Raw genomic sequence first — 21846 nt, 5'->3', positions numbered from 1 at the left:
CACAAGGCCCGACAGAGTCGGTGGAAAAGTTTTACATGAGACTCAATCAGGTCTTTAATGATCTAGGATTTTCTATACATACCAAAACTCATTACCAGATGCTGTCAAGTGCTTTCGTCGCAGGTTTGAAAGAACCATTACGGAAGGGACTGATGGTGGCCCGCCCAGAGTATAGGACTTTATCCTTAGACGCCTTATTGCCTGTTGCAAGAGGTTTGGAAGTACAGCAAGCACTCCCAGAAGTGACGCCCCTGATGACTGTAGCTCCCGTCCAACCACTACCTGTAGCTCCCGCCCAACCACTACCTGTAGCCCCCGCCCAACCACTACCTGTGGCTCCCGACCCCCCACTGGCTGTGGCTCCCAGCCTGTTTCGGAGACCTATGATTACTTGCTTTAATTGTGGGGTTCAGGGTCACTACCGGAGGGACTGTAGGGCCCCCAGACGGTTTAGCCGTAACCCCCCCCAGTATGACCATGGGTATGATCGGAACCAGTTTGACCATAGATATGATCGAAACCAGGATTCTAGATACGATCGGAATCAGGACTCCAGGTATGATCAATACCCGGACTCCAGGTATGATCAATACCCTGACCACAGGTATGATCAGCGTCCAAATGCCAGGGCTTTCCCTCCTCCTTCTCCCCGAGGGGAGCGCCCTCAACCCCTCGCATAGGAATACGGCAACCCTGTGTCTTCTGCCTCCTCCCCTTCCCTTCCAATGATGGCCGCCACAACCCGGTCAGGGGCGGGTCCTCTAGCAAATATTTTGATCCCAATAGAGGGCCGCCCCACCAACTTTCTGGTGGACACAGGGGCTTGTCGTAGCGTCATTCGGGAGGCAGAAATCCCTGACCCCTCCTACTTATCCTCTATAGATGTGTCCTGCGTGGGTGTGGACGGTCAGTCTCGGTCCAGCCCTCTCACGAGACCTCTACAGGTGGGTACTACCCCCGCATTGTTGGCTAGATTTGTGGTTTCGAACACCTGTCCCCTCAATCTCTTGGGGGCGGATGTTCTTTCCCGGCTTCAGGCCTCCATTATGTATAATGCTGACGGGTCCATCTCCGTGTCCACTGCCCTGAGTGAGGGTGACACGTCAGCATTATGTTCCCTCCCCATCCTGATGTCCCTGCAGGTCCCGCCGGAATCTATCCCTGACCATTTCCTTGATCAAATACCCTCCTGCCTCTGGTCCACTGGCCCAGAGGATGTAGGTAGGTTGTCAGTTCCCCCGGTGGTAGTCCTTCTCAAGCCAGGAGCTGTTCTTCCTAGAAGGGCACAATACCCCCTCAAACCTGTCCAGACTCAGGCAATTTCTGAGCAAATTGAAGTTTTGTTGGGAAATGGTGCCCTGATACCCTGTACTTCCCCTTGCAATACCCCATTGTTTCCTATTAAGAAGAAGACCCCCAAGGGTCACCCGGATAAGTTTCGGTTAGTACAGGATCTTAGAGCAGTGAACGAGGCCACCGTTTTGGAGACACCACTTGTCCCCAATCCACACACTCTTCTGTCAGGGGTTCCCCCATCTGCAACGATTTTCACTGTCATCGATTTAGCAAATGCCTTCTTTAGTGTCCCATTGGACCCCTCCTGTCAGTACTTGTTTGCATTCACACATGCTTCAAAGCAGTATACCTGGGGTGTTCTCCCTCAAGGCGCCCAGAACTCACCCAACCAGTTCACCAAGGCCATGTCCCTCATCCTCTCCAACTGGCCTAACCCCCACCCGGACCTGGTTGTGGTTCTTCAATATGTGGATGACTTGCTCGTCTGTGCCCCCTCTCAGGAAACAGCGGAACAATCTTCTGTCAGCCTTCTGGTGTACCTGGCTCAACAAGGATGCAAGGCCTCGAAAGAGAAGTTACAGTGGTGCTCTCCCCGTGTTGTTTTCCTGGGACATTGCATATCTCATGGCGCGAAGCACATTACGCAACAGCGCGTTGAAGCCATCCAAGCCCTTTCACCCCCCAGCAGCGCTAAGGCCCTACATGCTTTTTTGGGACTGATTTCTTATTGCAGAGCCTGGATACCTGCGGCCTCCCTTCTCATGCAGCCACTATATGACAACCTGCCGTGTGTCCCCTTTGCATTGTCCGAAGAAGCCCTTACTAACTTTTCCCTTTTGAAAAAGGCGATCAGCACTGCTCCTGCACTTGGTCTTCCTGACTATGGAAAGCCCTTTAGGTTGTTTATTTCTGAGACCCAAGGACACGCTTCAGGGGTGCTGACACAAAGTTATGGACTCCGTAACCGCCCCATTGGTTACTATTCTGCCCGCCTGGACTCTGTCGCTAGAGGAGGCCCATCTTGTCTCCGAGCTGTTTTTGCTGCCCAGGCCCTATTGGACAAAACTTCAGATATTGTTTTGGGGTATCCCCTACAGCTGCTTGCCCCTCACGATATCTCTGCCATCTTGAATCAAGTGCAGCCCAAGCATATTTCCTCTGCTCGGCACCTTCGGTTGCAATGCTCTCTTCTCCTGCCTGACAATGTCACACTGCTTCGATGCCAGCAGCTGAACCCCGCTACACTTCTTCCTCTTGTCCAGGGGGGAAATCGTGATATGTCTCTGGACGAACAGGAAGAAGAGAACACAGACTTACCTGCCCCTACCTTGGATGAATATGAACATGATTGCTTTGAACTCATGAAGGCGGAAACCACCCATTTACCCTCTGTCCTGGATTCACCGATCCCAGATCCTCAACTCACCTTGTATGTTGATGGTTCCAGATTTGCAGATTCATTCGGCAATTACCATACAGGATATGCGGTTACCACAGAGACTGTAGTTATGAAAGCCGCCTCGCTCCCAGCATCCATGTCTGCTCAAGAGGCTGAGCTCTATGCCCTTACAGTAGCCTGCCAGATTGCAGAAGGACAAACAGCAAACATCTATACTGATTCGCGGTACGCACTGGGCGTTGCCCAAGACTTTGGAGTTATATGGAAGACTCGCGGCTTCCTGACTACAGCCGGTACCCCGGTGAAGCATGGAAGGGCAATAGATGCACTGCTGACAGCACTCCAACTCCCTGAACAAGTAGCAATACTCAAGGTTAAAGCCCATGGAAAGAGAACCACACCAGAAGCCAGAGGAAACTACCTTGCCGATGAAACAGCAAAACAAGCAGCCATGACCCCTCTAGAGGCTCAAACCACAGACTTTGTGGGGATACACCATCCACAACCAGAAGCGGTACACACAGACCTACTTAAAAAGACTCAAACAGACGCTGCAGACCAAGAGAAAACTACGTGGAATAAGATGGGAGCAGTACGGATGAATGACCTTTGGACTGTAGGAACCCGCCCATGTCTCCCCAGAGCTTTGTACCCAGCTGTGGTACAGTGGGCCCATGGGCCAACCCATCTCTCAAAGACTTTGATGAACTCGCTCATAAACAAACATTATGTAGCTCCAGGAATTACTACTTTAACTAACCAGTACTGCAAGTCCTGCCACACCTGCCTAGCATGCAATCCCGGAAGGCTGGAGAAAACTCCCCCGAAACATTCAGTCAGACCACTCTACCCCTTCCAGAGAATACAGATCGACCACATACAAATGCCAAAGAGTGGTAGATTCGAGTATGCCCTGGTAGTTGTAGACATGTTCTCAGGATGGCCCGAGGCATATCCAGTTGCAAATCAGACAGCGAAAACCACAGCTAAAAAGTTACTTTTGGAGGTGGTTTGCAGATTTGGGGTACCCGAGGTTATAGAAAGTGATCAAGGTCCTGCGTTCACTGCTACTATTACAAAAGAGATATGGAAGGCCCTAGGTACCACGTTAGCATTTCACACACCTTATCATCCTCAGAGTAGTGGGAAGGTGGAAAGAATGAACCAGACACTTAAAACCCGAATGTTGAAAATGGCCAAAGATACAGGTCTGTCCTGGCCAGAAAGTTTGCCAATAGCTTTATTCAGTGTACGGTACTCCCCGAGAGGGAAGTATTCTTTGTCCCCTTTTGAAATCTTGTTTGGTACAGCTCCCAGGTTAGGTTGTTACTACCCGCAACAGTTGCAATTACAGTCTGATACTTTGGTAGATTATGTGACGGCTCTGGCCAAAGAATTAACTAATATCCATGCACGAGTATATTCTTCCATTCCAGATCCTGATTTAGATACCGGTACTCACAGCATACTTCCTGGGGATTGGGTGATGGTTAAGAAGTTCCTCCGAAAACATTCTCTAGAGCCAAGATATGATGGTCCATTTCAAGTGTTGCTGACAACAGCTACTTCAGTAAAGTTGGCCGGAAAGAACACTTGGATACACGCATCCCATTGCAAAAAGGCTCCAGTTCCTGAGGATTGTGACCTACCCGCATCAGAATGAAGTTATATATCCTTCTTTTTACAGTGACAGTGGTGTACACACAGGAGGTGGCTATTAGAAAAACAGAACAGATAGTGCAATTCTGGTATAATTCATCAGACACACATGTGACTACCTTTATATTTGATTACTGTGATATATATCCTCCAGCTGCGTGGTATTGGTGTCATACGAACCGACGGGTGTTTAGTGTCCGCGGAGACATATATCTATGTGATGTAACTGAAGATTGTAATGATTGGGGATCTGTGGGTTGGAATACAGGTGATGACTGGGGAAACAGACCACAGCATGCTCTGAGTAAAAAAGACAAATATGGGGAGCCATTACTTGACAGACTAACCTTGAGAAAATCAGCTTTATGGTATGCTGGTGAGACGGATTATAACATGAAACTTACCCTAACCATAAGGAATCCCAGTCCTGGGGATGCAGGCACATATAATATGGGGTTACGGTATAGTGAAGAGGATAGGAAACCAATACCATTACCTGTAGGGGATAGGGGACCAATAGTACCGTTCCAACTTAAAGACATGTATAATTCACCTGAATGGCAGGCCTTACAAGCTTTAAGTGATCCCCCTGAGGTACAGGTACATAAAACCACCCTAGGAGAAATAGAGGCCATAGCAGATCCCACATTCGAAGACACAATGGCAGCTGAGACTGGTTTTTCGGATGTTAACTTGTGGCTCGAATGGATGAGGTATAGTGCATTGAAGCATAACCGATCCAATTGTTACGTATGCAGTGGAGCTAAACCACATTTGGGAACAGTACCATTAAACATACCTCCTACTCAAGAGGAGTGTTTTCTGAGCCTGTTTACCAACACTACTACTGATCACTCCCAGTGTGAGACATGGAAAAAGGAATACCCAATAATAACTCAAACAGCAAGGCCTGGGGAAGGTATCACTATATATCCCGGTAATTACACATGTTATAGGAAATACCAGGGAGCAGGGAGGTTCTTAGGTAACTTCTCTGAGGGTTACTGTGCTTCATACAGTAGTGTATCTGCAGATTTAGTTCAAAATCAAATACAATCTCTGGGAGATGTGTATTGGATCTGTGGTGACATGAAAATTAGGGCTAAATTAACTGACCAATGGACAGGGGAATGTGCACTTGCTAAAGTCATAATGCCCTTGCACATCTTTTCTGTAGAGGACCTAGTCACACAAGGGGAGCACCCCAATAGAGAACGTAGAAGTGCCCCAGCAGGTAGTTTTGACCCTCATGTATATATAGATGCCATAGGGGTTCCAAGGGGGGTCCCGGATGAGTTTAAAGCTAGAGATCAAGTAGCTGCCGGTTTTGAGTCCCTGATTCCCTTAATCACCATAAATAAGAATGTGGATTGGATTAATTATATTTACTATAACCAACAGAGGTTTGTTAACTACACCAGGGATGCACTCCAGGGAATAGCTGAACAACTAGAAGCCACTTCACGGATGACTTTTCAAAATCGCATGGCCCTAGACATGATATTAGCTGAAAAGGGGGGTGTATGTAAAATCTTACCTGGTACAAGTACATGTTGTACGTACATTCCGGACAATACAGGTCCGAATGGCAAGGTAACATTGGCCATTAAGAAATTAGAGGAACTCTCCAAAGAATTAAAAAGAAATTCTGGGTTGACAGATCCCTGGGACCAGTATTTTGGATGGATGAAAGGGTGGCAACGCATTTGTACTCAAATAGGTATAGCAATTTTGATTTTGGTTATATTGGTTGTGGTGATGTTTTATTGTATTCTGCCCTGTATAAAGAAACTGTTAGGGAAAGCAGCTGAAGAGGTAACTCCTACTTTTGTAAATTTGGGTGAAATAGGAGATTCATTGAAGAAAGTAGAAGAAGGACCTTATCCTCTGTTACCATCCTTGACTGTTGAGACTGCTTACAACATTCTCAAGTGAAAGAAAGGGCAAAGAGAATGTAGGGATGTTGCTTTTCAAATAGACCTTATAGGGGGGATTGTGATAGATTTCTGTAATAATGCCTATTTGATAAGCTGTGCTAATCTTTATATTAGAATTATTAATAATGTTTAGTATTATTCTTCATATTATTTTTGATACCTTTTTATATATAAGTATATTTATGCATGTGTGAAATATATGTATCACAATAAGTGTTTATTTTCCTTGATAAGTTCTATCAGAGATTGTTTTAAAGGGATTTGATGTTTTGTGAAAAGCAGAACTGTTTTCCAAATTAAGAAGCAGAGGACTTTTCAAATGAAGCTTCCCCATCCCCCATTGTAATTCACTCTTCCCTGCATTCCTGATCATTTCAAGAGGAAATTGTGACTTTGCTACATCCTGCCTTTTGGAGATGGAAAAGGAATTTGTAGCCTGGACTGTTTTTCCCTTAAAAGGCAACATGCTGGTTTCCTGTGTATGGATTTCTAAATGGGCAATTTGCTGGAACTATTTCCCAACGAATATCCTTCCTCCTGCCCTGGACATGCCCCTTTCCAGCCCACCTCACTACATCCTTGCAGTTCTGATCGAGAAACCCCTATCATTTATGATGGAACAAAGACTTTGCCATGTGGATTAACAGAATGGGAGGGTAACTGGGTGGAGTAAAGGGTTATTGGGAGGGATTGATGGGTGTGTATTCTGTGACGACATAAGGAGAATAAAGCTAAGAATGAGAAGATTGCCATCAGCATCTGCTCACATTTTACCCCCTGCATCTGTGTGTGTGTCTGCCTTTTCCTACAGCTCCAGCCCCCAGAAGCTGAGTGAGTGTGTGTTCGTTTGTCTTTGCTTATTTCCACAGATTATATCAGTGAATCATTACAAATCTAAACCAATGTCACCAGCAAATTGTTAACAAGTCATTAGGAAGTCGCCTAGCATAGTCGCACTGTCAGTTGCACGACTTTCACGTCACAAAAGTGTCAACTGAGCCTGATAGTTTGACTTAAAATGATTCAGTAATGCAACAATGTAACAAATGAATTTTTATTACTTATTCATAGACATAACTTTCTTTTGGTGGTATTTAATAATCACTGTTTATTTATTTTTAATGTAGAAATAAAAAAAAGTAAACTACAAATAAAAAAAAAAAAAATACTGTTACCCTTACTTTATTTTTCAAACACAACAAATAAAATGCCAGGATTGTACAAACACCATCACAATGACCTCATTTTGGAAAATAGACACCCCAAAATGAGTTTACTGTTTACCACAACTCCATTACTTGCATTCAACTGATTGTGATGTACACAGGTAAAAAGCAGATAGTAGCGCACACATTATTTAACCTCAAATCTGCTGGACAACTTTATTGTAGAATAAGCAGGTGTATCTTAATGGGGGGTGTAGGTGTCAGTGGCTGGAGGTGGGTGTCAGTAATTGGGGTGGTGTTAAAGGCAGAAGTGGCAAGCACATATAATTTAATCCCACTCCTGCTGGCCAACTTCCAGCACACACTGATGTGTATTGCTGTGCACTAGGGATGAGCCGAACACCCCCCAGTTCTGTTCGCACCAAAAAATTTACTCGAACACGCGAACACTATTAAAGTCTATGGGACACGAACAGGAAAAATCAAAAGTGCTAATTTTTAAAGGTTAATATGCAAGTTATTGTCATAAAAAGTGATTGGGGACCTAGGTCCTGCCCAGGGGACATGTATCAATGCAAAAAAAAGTTTTAAAAACGTCCATTTTTTTGGGGAGCAGTGATTTTAATAATGCTTAAAGTGAAACAATAAAAGTGAAATATTCCTTTAAATTTCGTACCTGGGGTGTGTGTATAGAATGCCTGTAAAGTAGCGCATGTTTCCCGTGCTAAGAACAGTCCCTACACAAAATGTCATTTCTAAAGGACAAAAAGTCATTTAAAACTACTCGCAGCTATTCATGAATTGTAGGGTACCGACAATACAGATCAAAGTCATTGAAAAAAAAGCCCCCCCCAGTCCATTACCAGGCCCTTTGGGTCTGGTATGAATATTAAGGGGAACCCCAAACCAAAATTAAAAAAAAGCATGGGGGTCCCCCAAATTCCATATCAGGCCCTTCAGGTCTGGTATGGATATTAAGGGGAACCCTGCACCAAAATAAAAAAAATGCACGGGGGCCCCCTAAAAAAATCCATACCAGACCCTTATACTAGCACGCAACCTGGCAGGCCGCATGAAAAGAGGGGGGGTGAGAGAGTGGCCCCCTTCTGAACCGTACCAGGCCACATGCCCTCAACATGGGAAGGATGTCCCCATGTTGATGGGGTGATGGGGACAAGGGTCTCGTCCTCACAACCCTTGCCCGGTGGTTGTGGGGGTCTGCGGGCGGGGGGCTTATCGAAATCTGGAAACCCCCTTTAACAAAGGGGACCCCCAGATTCTGCCCCCCCCATGTGAATTGGTAATGGAGTACATTGTACTCCTACCATTTCACAAAAGAAAGTGTCAAACAGTTAAAAAACCACACAGACACAGTTGGGAGAAGTCCTTTATTAAAAATAAAAAAATAAAAAATAAAATGTCCCTCGGTGATCCATTCTCCAGCGATGCTCCAACGATGCTCCAGTCTCCACTCCACATGAAACCCCCATGACGCGTTAAAGGAGGCGGGGTCTCTCGTCCACATCATTGGGTAACCCCCAGCTTTCTCCGGCAATCATCTTTCATCCAATGCTGCACTGATGTTTCTGGATTCTGAGTCATAGGGAAAGCAAAATAATTGTCAAAGGATCTGTGGAAAAAGGTAGTTGAACTGTATAAAACAGCAAAGGGATATAAAAAGATATCCAAGGAATTTGGAATGCCAATCAGAAGTGTTCAAACTCTAATCAAGAAGTGAAAAATTATGGGTTCTGTTGAAACCGAAACACGGTCAGGTAGACCAACTAAATATTCAGTCACAACTGCCAGGAAGATTTTTGGGATGCAAAGAAAAACCCACAAATAACTTCAGGTGAAATACAGGACTCTCTGAAAACATCTGGTGTGGCTGTTTCAAGATGCACATTAAGGAGCCACTTGAAGAAAGATGGGCTGCCACAAAGTATCCCGCTTACAATACACCAAACAGCACCGAGACAAGCCTCAAAACTTCTGGCACAAAGTCATTTGGAGTGATGAGACCACAATTTAGCTTTTTGGCCACAACCATAAACACTACATTTGGAGAGGAGTCAACAAGGCCTATGATGAAAGGTACGGAGGTGGATCGCTGATGTTTTGGGGATGTGTGAGCTACAAAGGCACAGGAAATTTGGTCAAGATTGATGGCAAGATAAATGCAGTATGTTATCAAAAAATACTGGAGGAACATTTGCATTCATCAGCCAGGAAGCTGCGCATGGGACATACTTGGACATTCCAACATGACAATGATCCAAAACACAAGGCCAACCTGTCATTGGCTACAGCAGAATAAATTGAAGGTTCTGGAGTGGCCATCTCAGTCTCCTGACCTCAATATCATTGATCCACTCTGGGGAGATCCCAAACGTGCAGTTCATGCACGACAGCCCAAGAATTTACAGGAATTGGAGGCTTTTTGCCAAGAGGAATGGGCAGATTTGCCATCTGTGAAGATAAAGAACCTCATCCATAAATACCACAAAAAACTTCAAGCTGTCATTGATGTTAAAGGGGGCAATACACAGTATTAAGAACTGGGGTATGTAAACTTTTGATCAGGAATAATTTGGGTAGTTTTTGTTGTGATTATGATTCAAAAAGAGTAAACACAGTTGATTGATAATAGATGGCTTCAGCCAAACACTAACAATGAGTGAAAGAAAAGTTTTTGTGTTATCATTCATATTCTCTGAAAAATGGCCAAGAAATCATAAATTCTGCCAGGGTATGAAAACGTATGAGCACAACTGTATACATATGTAGCACTACCCCCACCACATGAATTTCCCACTCTCTCTGGAGACAAGAAACAGTCCTTGCAGTTTATTTTGTATTTATTTTTATTTTGGGGGATTTGAACTTGGATGGGGTAAGGTTTGTTATGGGACGCCCACTTGATCAGTAAGAAACTATTCAGGGACACTCACTATATACATCCAGTATATACACGCTTCTCCTCTTCTACCTCCAGCACAGAGTTTATTGTAGAAACATACAGTATCTCCCAGGACCAACTAGCACTGATAGGGTGGTCTGACAAGAGCGTAATCAGACCATAGCAAGTGCCCTTTGCAGGCAGGGACTGCAGACTAGTTAGTAGTGTAGCAAAAGGAGAGGTCTTTGATGGTAGCTGTCCTATTAATCTGGCTACTGCTCCCAGTACCACATCTTCAGGCACTGCTAGTCCACCTGGCTGCAGCTGCCCCTTTCTTTAGCAATCCTTGCTACTTCTCCACAGTCTTTTCATACTGAATCTGCATCCATTCCAGACTGTTTGCACTTAGTCCCTTCAGGCATGCCTCCCAGTATTCTGACTGTAACACTCCCCTCCCTGGAAAATTTCCCGGCAGTGTCCTTCTGCTGTCCTCCCCTTCTCCTGTTTCTACTGGTCAGGATCCTTCCATGGGTCATGAGAAGGGGTCCCTTCCACACCTGAGCCCAGGCCTAAGTTCACCCCCCCAGACTGGGAAGCCTAACACTCCATTTCCATATTCCACCCAAACTCCACTCTGCTCTAACTGGGCTGACCCTCAGTATTTGAAGGGGCCTGCCCCCTGCTAACCCATCTGTTGGAGATTGGTCAGGGCTTTCAGAACACTCCAGCCAGCTTCTCCTAGGCCCCTACCAACTGCTTATGGAACCTTTTCCACATTTTCAAAAAGCAGAGAGGAGTCACCAAAGATGCTACTGCTGAGTCATCCATCCTAACCTGAGTCACCCAAACCCTGACCCAGAAAAACACACAGGCTTGGCTGCAAGCTTAAATGTACCTACATTAACAACAAAAAAAGTCTATTACTAGCACTTTAGCCACGCTAGGGGGTGCTACACTCACCCCCCTAACATCTAGCCTGTCCCCATGGCATGTCCCTGCAGCAACAAACATAGTATCACACATAAAAAAAACTGTATACAAAGAGCAAGAGCACGTCCCTCTCAACGCCCTCTGCCTGCTGGGAAATGTTGTCCAATGTTGGCAGGGTTAGCTTCCGTCCACGACACCTGCTAAACAGAGAGAACACAAGGTACAAAATCCTACCACTAACGACTAGCTGTACACGTTTTCTGTCAGCAGGGGGTTATAATCCCACTGACAGAAAATAAACAACTATACACACCCTTTTTTTTTTGGCAGCAGGGGGTTATTGAACCTGCTGGCAGAAACAGCATGCAATTTTTTTTAGAGTCCCTGTTAAGAGGAGCCCCTTCTTGGTCATCAGGCATTTGGCAAAAAAAAAAAAAAAAGTAAGTGTCCAAACCTAGGCTTCAATGAGTCTATCAGAGTGGACAATCCATCTGGCATAAATCAAGGTGGCAGGCCAGCCTAGTCTGCAAAGAAACAAACAAAAGTAACACATGCAACAATCTCCAATCTGTCCATTCAACCAGGGCCGATCCTAGGGTCACAGATGCCTGGGTGCAAAAATATTTCTGGCGCCCCCACATGGGCGTGGTCATCTTACCAACCCCTCCCCTTTTAAAATGTTTCTATGGCAACGATTCAAACACAGAGATGATCCCCTAACACGGACAAGGAGAACACATCATGCACGGACCGCCCCCCAGCGACGTCACTGCACGGCTGGTCTCTCTCCACACAGAGACAGCTGCTGCTTCACTCTCCTCCTCTGACAGGAAGAGGGAGGGGGGACGGGCTTGGGCAGGAAACACAGTGGCGGCAGCGGTGACCGGCGGAGACAGCCGCCTCTGGACATGGACAAGGAGAGGGGGAGGAGGAGGGAGGGGAGCACTCTGGCACTCCAGTGCCCCCACCTCTGTGGCGCCTGGTTGCACAGCACCCCACGCACCTGCCTAGGATCAGCCCTGCATGCAACAGTCTCCACTTGTGAGATGCACACTCCAGCAGTCTTTCAGGAGTAGAAATTGGGATTAGGTAGTCTTCTCATACTGCCATCAGGCTGTCCTGCTTTCACGACCGCAACTCTGTCTTTGTGGATTTCTCTCCTCAGCCCCCTTTCCTTCTGAATGTCCTAAAAGCCGGCCCAGGTCTCCTCACAATCTGGCACCCTTAGAGGCTTAGGGATTTGCAGGTCCTCCCACTCTCTCCGGGAGTCCTTGATGATGTATATGATGTCAGGAGGGACATAGGGGTAGTGCAGACCCCACTCCAGAACTGTTCTGCGCTGAAACTCCCGCTGGAATCTGGAAAACCTGGGTAGTTTTGAGCTTTTTGGAGGCACACATGGGGGTCCAACCCCTGTCAGTCCCCCCCTTCCAACGCCCATGCCTGGATGCCACTGCCAGGCTGAGCCTGTCAGAGGAGATCTGCACAGTTGCACTTGCACTGTTGCACAGTGAGCTCTGGACAGACAGTGGCCGTCTGAGGGGAATGGAGGCCTCAGGCCTGCTGTGCCTGTACTATTGTAATGGAAAGTACTGCACTAGTCTGCACTCACACAGTCTGCTCTGCCTCTAGGGGGCAGGCACCTGGCGCGGTGTCAGGACTCAGAAGGAGGCTCAGGCCTGTAATGCACACAGTGCCGCTCATCTCGCCTCTCACTCACACTATCTGGTGGACTGGCACTCTCGGATTGGTGGCTCGGTGCTTGCTGGGCAGGGATTGCGGAAGTAGACAGAGCTCTGTAAATTAACACTGCTCAGCAGCAGCTAACAGTAGCTATGCTCTGCCCCTGTTTTTTTTTTTTTTAGATGAGGGCACTGGAGATCAAGGTAAAATTTTGAATTAATAAGGGCACAGAGCAAGAGTGCAGAAGACTGCTGGGGGAGATAGAAAGGAGATCCGATACCCATCAGGTAGTGTATTTATTTAAAGTAACAAAACTGCTGCAGTCTCTGCAGCCCTGCTCTTGGGACAAAGCCCAGGACTGAGCTGTAGCAGGACAGCCTACTAAACAGCTTGACTATCCTGGAAAAACTGGGACAGTTGACAAGTATGTCAGTGAGAGGAATAGTGTCTCATCATTAGTACTAGTGGGAGGAATATTGCCTCATCATTGATGTCAATGGAAGGAATAGCGCCTCATTAATGGTGTCAGTGGGAGGAATAATGTCTCATGATTGGTGTCAGGGAAGAAATAATGTTTTTTTTTTTACGAAAGGCAAATCCAAGTGCAAAATACAAGTGCAAAGTGCACTTGAAATTGCACAAGTTGCTTTAAATCTGAGGGGTAGATCTGAAATGAGGGGAAGTTCTGCTAATTTTGCCATCCAATCATGCAAGCTAAAATGCTGTTTTTTATTTTCCTTGCATGTCCCCCTTGGATGTACATCGACTGCACTTCCAAGTGCACTTTGCTCTTGTAGTTTGCACTTGTAGTGCAAAGTGGATTTGCCTTTCGTAAATAACTCCCTAGTCTCATCATTGGTGTCAGTGGGAGAAGTGTTGCTTTATATCAGTGGGAACAACAATTCCCCAAGGGCTGGATAAAGGCAAGCAAAGGGCAGCTTTTGGCCCGCAAGACGCATTTCTGTGTAAAACAGAGAAAAAAAAAAACATATATATTTTTTTGCTGCCCTCCTTAGACTAATTCTTTGAAATGCACAAAATTATACCGTTTGATTTCATTTTTACCAGCTGAAACAAATTGTGTTTCACAATTGATCCACAAGAGGGCAAGCCATAATCAAGTACTTTGCTACTAAAATGCCAAATATATGATTAGACAAACATTTGACTTCAGTTAATGTTCCAGTTATGAAAATATCTTTTTTTTTTTTATAATCAACAGGTATAGTTATTATCTCTAGAGAAAAAATCATCCTACTTCAACGCTAACATTTTTAAATCTTGTAGTGGTTAATCCACCTAAAGCAAAAAAAAAATGTTTTGTTTTTTTTTTGGATAGAGTAGGTTAGGGTTAGATCTCCTGTCAAGTTTTTATTGCTGTCTGTATCTACACTGGGAAAATGATTTGCCCCTATTTCTTCTGGTGACCATTGTCTTAACTGATGGGAAATACATTTTTTTGCAGTTGTCACCAGAACAGAAAGGGAAAACTTGCAATGGTAATTTTTGTTTTGGTGACAACTGTATATGGGGATTTTCCCTCGCATTTGAGAGAATTAATCGAACTTTCTGTTGTGTCTCTAATAATGGCCATTCAAGTATCAATTTTATTGGATCATTGTGTGATTCGATCAGAACAATCAAATCAGCAAACAATTGCACAGGCATAGCTTCCATCCTAAATGATTTATGCCGCGTACACACCATCACTTTTTGTGATGAAAAAAAACAACATTTTTAAAAACGTCATTTAAAATGACCGTGTGTGGGCAAAACGACTTTTAAAACAACGTTTTGAAACCCGCGCATGCTCAGAAGCAAGTTATGAAGTGAGCCTGAATGGAACAGAGTGCCGTCGTACGTGCTGAACGTAACCGCGCTTTGCTAGAGCATTTTGAAAAAACAATGGTGTGTATGCTACGTCGTTTTTTAAAATGACGTTTCAAAAACGTCATTTTTTTTCATCACATAAAACGTGTTTTTTTTCTATCACAAAAAACGACCGTCTGTACGCGGCATAAGACTTGTTTTTGATCGAATTCAATCAAACTGAGTCAATCTGGCCAGACAAAAAAAGATCAAATGTTGTTACATTGATCGGCAGCACTGAGATGCTTTGGTCATACACTTGATTCTATTTCAGTTGAGTGGATAATGAGATTGAATGGTGAAGACAGGGATGAAATTGTATCCTCCAACCATCCATTGAAATCCGATTCCCTGTGTGTAGCATGTTGATTCAAAGTGTTGTGCCCTGCAGATCAATTATTCTTATCGGGAGAGAGCAATCAGGAAATAAAATTATAATTTATCGAAGTGTATATGGCCACTATAAAACAGGAGAAAGTGCTCCAACAAGGACAAAAAAAATTGACACGATTTCTAACATATCCAAGAAATCTAAAGGCCTGTACACACAATCCGAATATCATAAGGTAAATGTCCAACGACTAAGGCCCCATACACACGATAGAATCCATCCGCTGAAATTTATCCGCGGATCGGTTTCAGCGGATCGGCGGATTTATCTGTTGGTCCGCTGGAACGTACACACTAGCGCCAAAAAATCTCCGCGAACCAGAACGTATGCAACGTAAACCACGTAAGACGTCACTATAAAGGGGAAGACCAAAGTCAACGGCGCCGCCCTCTGTTCCGCTTTTGCTAGTTCCGTGTTACCGTGTGCTAGTCAAGGTTTGGTTAGAGCCGATTCGTGCTTTTCAGTCTCCGCGTTTTGACAGTAGGTATTCTCTGATTCAGTGCGTTTGCTTGTGGGTTCGCAGTTGGCATTCGGGCACAGGCTTTCAGCATGTTTCTGCGTACTGTGCGCTCGTATCTGTTTGTTGTGCGGGCTTAGCAGGTTGTGCTGGATTTGGGGGTGCTTTCTGTTGGAGTGTGTTCTTGACTGACCAGCCGGCCGGTTTGAAGCCATGATGGAGCAGCAGCGTCGATTCTCACGAATTGGTGCTGGTTATGGGATTGCTTCTGGCCATGTCCAGCGAACCTGTTTATTGGCCAGGAACAGTGGGAGGAGGCGTTTCTGGGCCAAGAATTGGTTGCACCAGCGTGACCAGTTTTCTCATATGCCTCTGCTTAGGGAACTCCAGGAGAATAATCCTGATGATTTTAGGAATTTTCTCCGCATGACGGACCCCGTATTCAACCGTCTGCTGGAACTTCTGTCCCCCTATATCACGAGGCAGGACACTGTGATGCGCCAAGCCATCACGGCCGAGCAGAGGCTTATTGCCACGTTGCGGTACCTGGCGACTGGGAGGAGCCTGCAGGACCTCAAGTTCTCGACAGGCATCTCTCCCCAGTCGCTTTGGGTCATCATACCGGAGACGTGTACTGCCATCATACGTGTTTTGAAGGAGGAGTATATTAAGGTAAGTTCACTCATTTTAACCCCACAATGTATTTTTGTTGAAATGTGTGAGAAAGTCTAATATTTTTTTCTTCCCTAATAACCATGAGATTGTAATCTGCTGTGTGTTGGATGTTCCCTTTTCTCCCCATGCATGTTGTTAACCTTTACATTTTTTTTTTGGGCCTACCTGCATATTTTGTCCTTACCCACCATAAACCTGTCCAGCATGCTTTCCTAGGCCCAAACCCACCTAGCCAATTTTTTGGTGTTTTTTTGGCTAATCCATTGTAGTTCTGCCCCCCCCCCCCTCCTCCCCCCAAAAAAAATGTTTATTGCTCTATCATCAGAGGGATGTGGAGTCTGATAATTAAGTGGGCCTATATTTTTGTAAAGAAATACTCACTTCACAATGCTTGTAGGAAATGTGAATCATGTTGTTGATGTTGCACAATGATGGCTTTTGTATTTTGTTTGCAATGTTTATGTGCCAAAGTACTAAATCTCTTTATTTGTTTGTCCCCACAGCTACCCTCCACACCACAGGAATGGCAGTCTGTGGCTTCCCAATTTGCCCAGCGTTGTGATTTTCCGAACTGCGGTGGAGCAATAGATGGGAAACACGTCCGCATTGTGCCCCCACCCCACTCGAGGTCCTACTATTATAACTACAAGGGTTATCATAGTATTGTGTTGATGGCGGTGGTGTCGGCACAGTATGAGTTTCTATATGTGGACGTGGGGAAGAACGGCCGGCTGTCAGATGGGGGAGTGTTCTCACGGACTGAATTCTACGATCGTCTACAAGCTGGTGGTCTGGCATTGCCACCAGATGAAGATAATGTGGAAGGACTTCCGTTTGTGTTCCTAGCGGACAAAGCTTTCGGGCTTGGACCTCACCTAATGCGGCCTTTTCCCCAGAGGACCCTCACCTTAGAGAGGAGGGTGTTTAATTTTCGGTTGGCCAGGGCTCGGAGGGTAGTCGAGAATGCCTTTGGGATCCTCACCAACCGGTTCCGCCTTTTCCTGACAGCGATACATCTGGCGGAATATAAATTGAACACCATTGTATTTGCCTGCTGCATTTTGCACAACTTTTTACGCAGGCACTCCCAGACGTACCTACCCGACAGCGTTTCTGAGGCAAGACTACTCTCAGATCCTCTCCCTGGGCTGGACACTGGTCGCGCTGGCTTGGCCACCCAATCAGCTCGTGAGGTACGCGACAAATATGTTGAGTACTTCATAGGTCGGGGGGCCATTGCTATGCCAGATCATATTTCTTTCTAATTCGGCCCCCAAAAGAAAGAAATATTCACAGAACTAATAAATAATTAGACCATTGGACTTTATACAGTTGTTTGTCATTACTGCTTTTTCTCTTTTTATCTGTCTTCCTGGTTCTCACCAAAAATAGTGCACTTCTAGTGCCAAATGTATGGTTCAGGTTTTAGTAAATAAACACAATTGCACATTATTCACTCATCTCCAAACTGGGTATCCAGCATATAAAAGAATAAAGCCACTCATTTTTAGGATTTTGGAAAAGCTTTTTTTATTTTCAGCTTTTTCATTTTCCTTGTTTTTTAAGAAGATTTTTAGTAATAAACATGCCAACATTTTTAGTTTGCAAGGCTTTTTTTTTAATTTTTTTTGTGTTTTTTCTCATTTTTTTTTTTTTTTTGTCCAAACAATTTTTTTTTAATTTTTTGGTGTTCACAAACAATATAGTACAATTGTACCATTTTTCACACAAATATTCTATTTACCAAGTGTAAACTTAACCAAATGTTTTTTTTTTATTTTAATAATTTTTGTTTTTTTTCCCCAAAATATGTTTGAGATTTTTGATCTCTTTTTTTTTCTCTAAATTTTTGTGGGTAATTATTATCAAAAATATTGCTAACATTTTTTTAATATATTTGTTCAACAAATTTTTTAAAAATTTTTGTTATTTTTATATATTTTTTTAGAAATTTTTTATTAATTTTTTTAAAATTATTTATTAATTATAATTTTTTTTTTTTTTTTAGTAAAAAAAAAAAGATTGGTAACATTTTTTGGATAGATGTGTTACCCAATCTTTTTTTTGTTAACTAATTTGTTTATTTTAAAATATTTTTTTTACTTTTTATGATTTTTCTGGCTTGTTGATTGGAAGCCATTTTTTTACTACAAAAAATAAAACATGTCCAAAAAATTTGAAAACACAAATGTGTCACTTTTACATTCACAATAACAGTCATGGTGTGATTTCACACCTGAACCCGCCAAAATTTGAAGATGCACACATTCAGTGCAATTCGCCAAATGTCAGTTCTACAACATAGAAAGACAGAAAAATGGCGACATGTGCTATCTGCCATCATGGGTGACCAATGTCTGTGTTTTGTGGGAGCAAACCCTTCCTCGAAAACTAATTGACAATCGAGGAGGGGGTTGTACCCACAAAGCACAGATGTTCTATATTCTGTGATGGCAGATAGCACATGTTGACACACTGTGTGTGCATCTTCAAATTTTGGCGTGTTGCTGAGTCAAAAATTAAAACAGGTTGGGGGATGGGCGGGGGGGGGGGGGGTGTTCAGTCTTTGACACGGCCCATCATGTCAATGATGTTTTTATAGTTTTGTTCTATAACCACCATTCTTTGCCGCATAGTGTCCAGCTCGGTGCAGCACTCCACAATTACATTTCTCACATTCTGTTCCATGAGAACCATCTGTTGCCGCATATTCTCCATTTCACTGCTTCACTCCATCACTTGCTGGATAATTATTCCCGCACTTGCGCGAGAAAAATGAGGAACAGCATCTTCATCCCCTACAAAATGAATACAAAATATAAAATTACCAATTTTACCGGCCTATATACATCTAGGGTTGCCACCTCATCCCTTTAAACCAGAACACATATTAATTACACAGGTTCTGTGGCTGATTAAAAGGTGGTAATTTAACTCACCTGGTGCCATATCTGCATTACATTAGCCACAGAACATGTGTAATCCATATGTGTTCGGGATTAAAGGGATGAGGTGGCAACCCTATCTACATCTGTTTTGCCCTATAAAGCTGGGGTGACACTGACCTGATGTTGTGCCGATTTCCTCCTCCTCCACCACTTCTCCATCTTCAATAACTCCTCCTTCTTGAACCACTTCCCCCTCATCCTCCACGACTCCTCCTTCTTCTTCTTCCACCAATCCACCATCTTCAAAATCACCAAAATCATCTTCTTCAATGTCATCTTCATCCTCCACAACTACCAGATTTAAAATTACTCCATCCTCCTCTCTTCCTTCCTCCTCTCTTCCTTCCACCTCCTCCTCCACATCCTCCTCTCTTCCTTCCTCCTCCTCCTCCACATCCTCCTCTCTTCCTTCCACCTCCTCCTCCACATCCTCATCTCTTCCTTCCTCCTCCTCCTCCACATCCTCCTCCTCCACATCCTCCTCTCTTCCTTCCTCCTCCTCCACATGGCCAGATGGCAGATTCCGGGCGTATTTTTTGAGTTAACATTGATTAGGGGGCATGGCAATGGTGACGAAAGCGGTGTGTCACGCACACGCAGAGTCTGTTAAAGGGAACCTACGTGATTACGTAGCTTACGTGGAGATTATTAGAACATTTGACAGAAGTTACACAGTTAACGCCATATTTTTTGAGTTAACATTGATTAGGGGGCATGGCAATGGAGACGAAGGCGGTGTGTCACGCACACACGGAGTCTGTTAAAGGGAACCTACGTGATTACGTAGCTTGCGCGGAGATTATTAGAACATTTGACAGAAGTTACACAGTTAACGCCATATTTTTTGAGTTAACATTGATTAGGGGGCATGGCAATGGAGACGAAGGCGGTGTGTCACGCACACGCGGAGTATATAAAAGGGAACCGACGTGCTTACGTAGGTTACGCGGAGATTATTTGATCGTGCTTCACGAGGAGCTAGAGATAATAAGGTAAGAAATTACAACATGGGATCAGCAGAGGCCTATAAACTTGAGAGCCATGGGATTGGGGTTTGGTCTGTTGTTTGCACCCTTTTAACGCTACTTATGTTTCTTGTGTCTCCAAAACGGTATCTACTTCTCACAATGCTTTCACACATCACTTAAATCTAGATGTGAAGAATGCTCTACCTATTTGTATTTTTTGCCAGGTGTATTGTGATCATGCAAGTATTGTTCTGTGTTGGTTGGCCAGAGGTTATTAGGAAGTGTATTTATATGTCAGGAATGATGAGGGGCATGCTAAGTACACATGAAATAGTGCCTTGAGGAAAGGTCTAAATATAACAAATTGTGGATGGTTCTAGATTACACGTATTTAGCAAACTTATTTCAAAAAGGGTCTGCATGTGAACTCATTTTTGGTCACAACAATGGGGCAGAGCTGGCCATCATTTTAGCTGCAGGAGACACTGTGTTTGCATAGTACTTGATAAATCTGGGGCCACATATTATTACAATGTGAATGCTGTGCATTTTTTAATGTTTAATTTTTTTTTGTTTAACAGTGTTAATCTTGAAATTTGTCAAATAAACCAAAAAATGGAAAACATCGTGGGAAAAGAGATAATTTCTCGACTCATAGAAAAATATAGGGAAATGCCCCTACTTTGGGATACAAAACATCCCCTGTATTCGAAGCGGGACCGACGAACGACAGCACTTGATGAGATAGCTACATATATGCAGACATGGGTTCCCGGCTGCACAGGCGAGATGGTCAAGAAGAAAATTAATAAACTGAGGGCCGCATACCGAACCAAAAGAAGAGAACTACGGGAACAAAGATCAGGAGCAGCAGCAAGCGAGTCCACGGAGCCCAGTCTGTGGTACTACCAAGAGTTTGCGTTTTTGGGGGATCAAATGGAGGGCCGGCGATCAATGTCAAGCCTTCCTTCCAGCCGGCATCGCAGCAGACCTTCCACGGATCACCACAGCCAGGAGGAGCGCGGTGAGGGGCTGGCTGGCATGCATGAAAATCTGCGACTCTCCACTTCTGATGAGGTAGAGTATTTGTATCAATTTTATTGGGCTGCTAATTCTTGTTTGTTTATTGAGTTGATATTGTAATCCCAAAACAAAAAATGGACTATAAAAGTCATGGGCATAAAAATAGGGGTCATGGATGCCAAGTGCAGGGATCAGAAGGAGAGTCTATTCAAGTTTAAAGTAAGATAAAACAAACCAGTCTAGAGCATGAAAATGTGTGTGATTTGCTTGTGCCAAATTGTAAAACATGTCACTTTTTTTGCCACAGGAAGAAGGGAGCAGCCATGATATTTCGGCTACTGATGCTGAGATGCATGCCAGCCAGGAGGAAGAAGTCATTGGCAGCCAGGAGGAGGAGGCCGGGCCCAGCACCAGTCAGGAGGGCCCCAGGCCCAGGGTCAGCACCACCAGGCAAGTCCCTCCCCCCGGGTCAGGCAAACAGGCCTAATGAGGCGCAGGAGGCAAGTGGAGGATGAGAGCCTCGAGATGATTCGGGAGGCTAGCGCC

The 21846-nt window shown here is 44.5% G+C and overlaps 1 protein-coding gene across 1 annotated transcript; it reads left to right on the top strand.

The window, feature by feature from the left end:
- Positions 1–554: 554 nt before the first annotated feature.
- LOC120930437 lies at positions 555–6497 on the top strand. The gene has a single exon (XM_040341623.1). The coding sequence runs from the start codon at positions 726–728 to the stop codon at positions 4356–4358; it is 3633 nt and encodes a 1210-aa protein (XP_040197557.1). The 5' UTR covers positions 555–725; the 3' UTR covers positions 4359–6497.
- Positions 6498–21846: the final 15349 nt, after the last annotated feature.

This window comes from Rana temporaria, chromosome 3 (assembly GCF_905171775.1).
Source record: "Rana temporaria chromosome 3, aRanTem1.1, whole genome shotgun sequence".
NCBI classification, from domain to species: domain Eukaryota; kingdom Metazoa; phylum Chordata; class Amphibia; order Anura; family Ranidae; genus Rana; species Rana temporaria.
Note: the sequence above shows the minus strand (reverse complement) of the source record. Positions and strands in the feature narration are given on the sequence as shown.

Coding starts and splice junctions, on each gene's coding strand:
- LOC120930437 (XM_040341623.1), top strand. CDS start 726: ATGATGGCCGCCACAACCCGGTCAGGGGCGGGTCCTCTAGCAAATATT.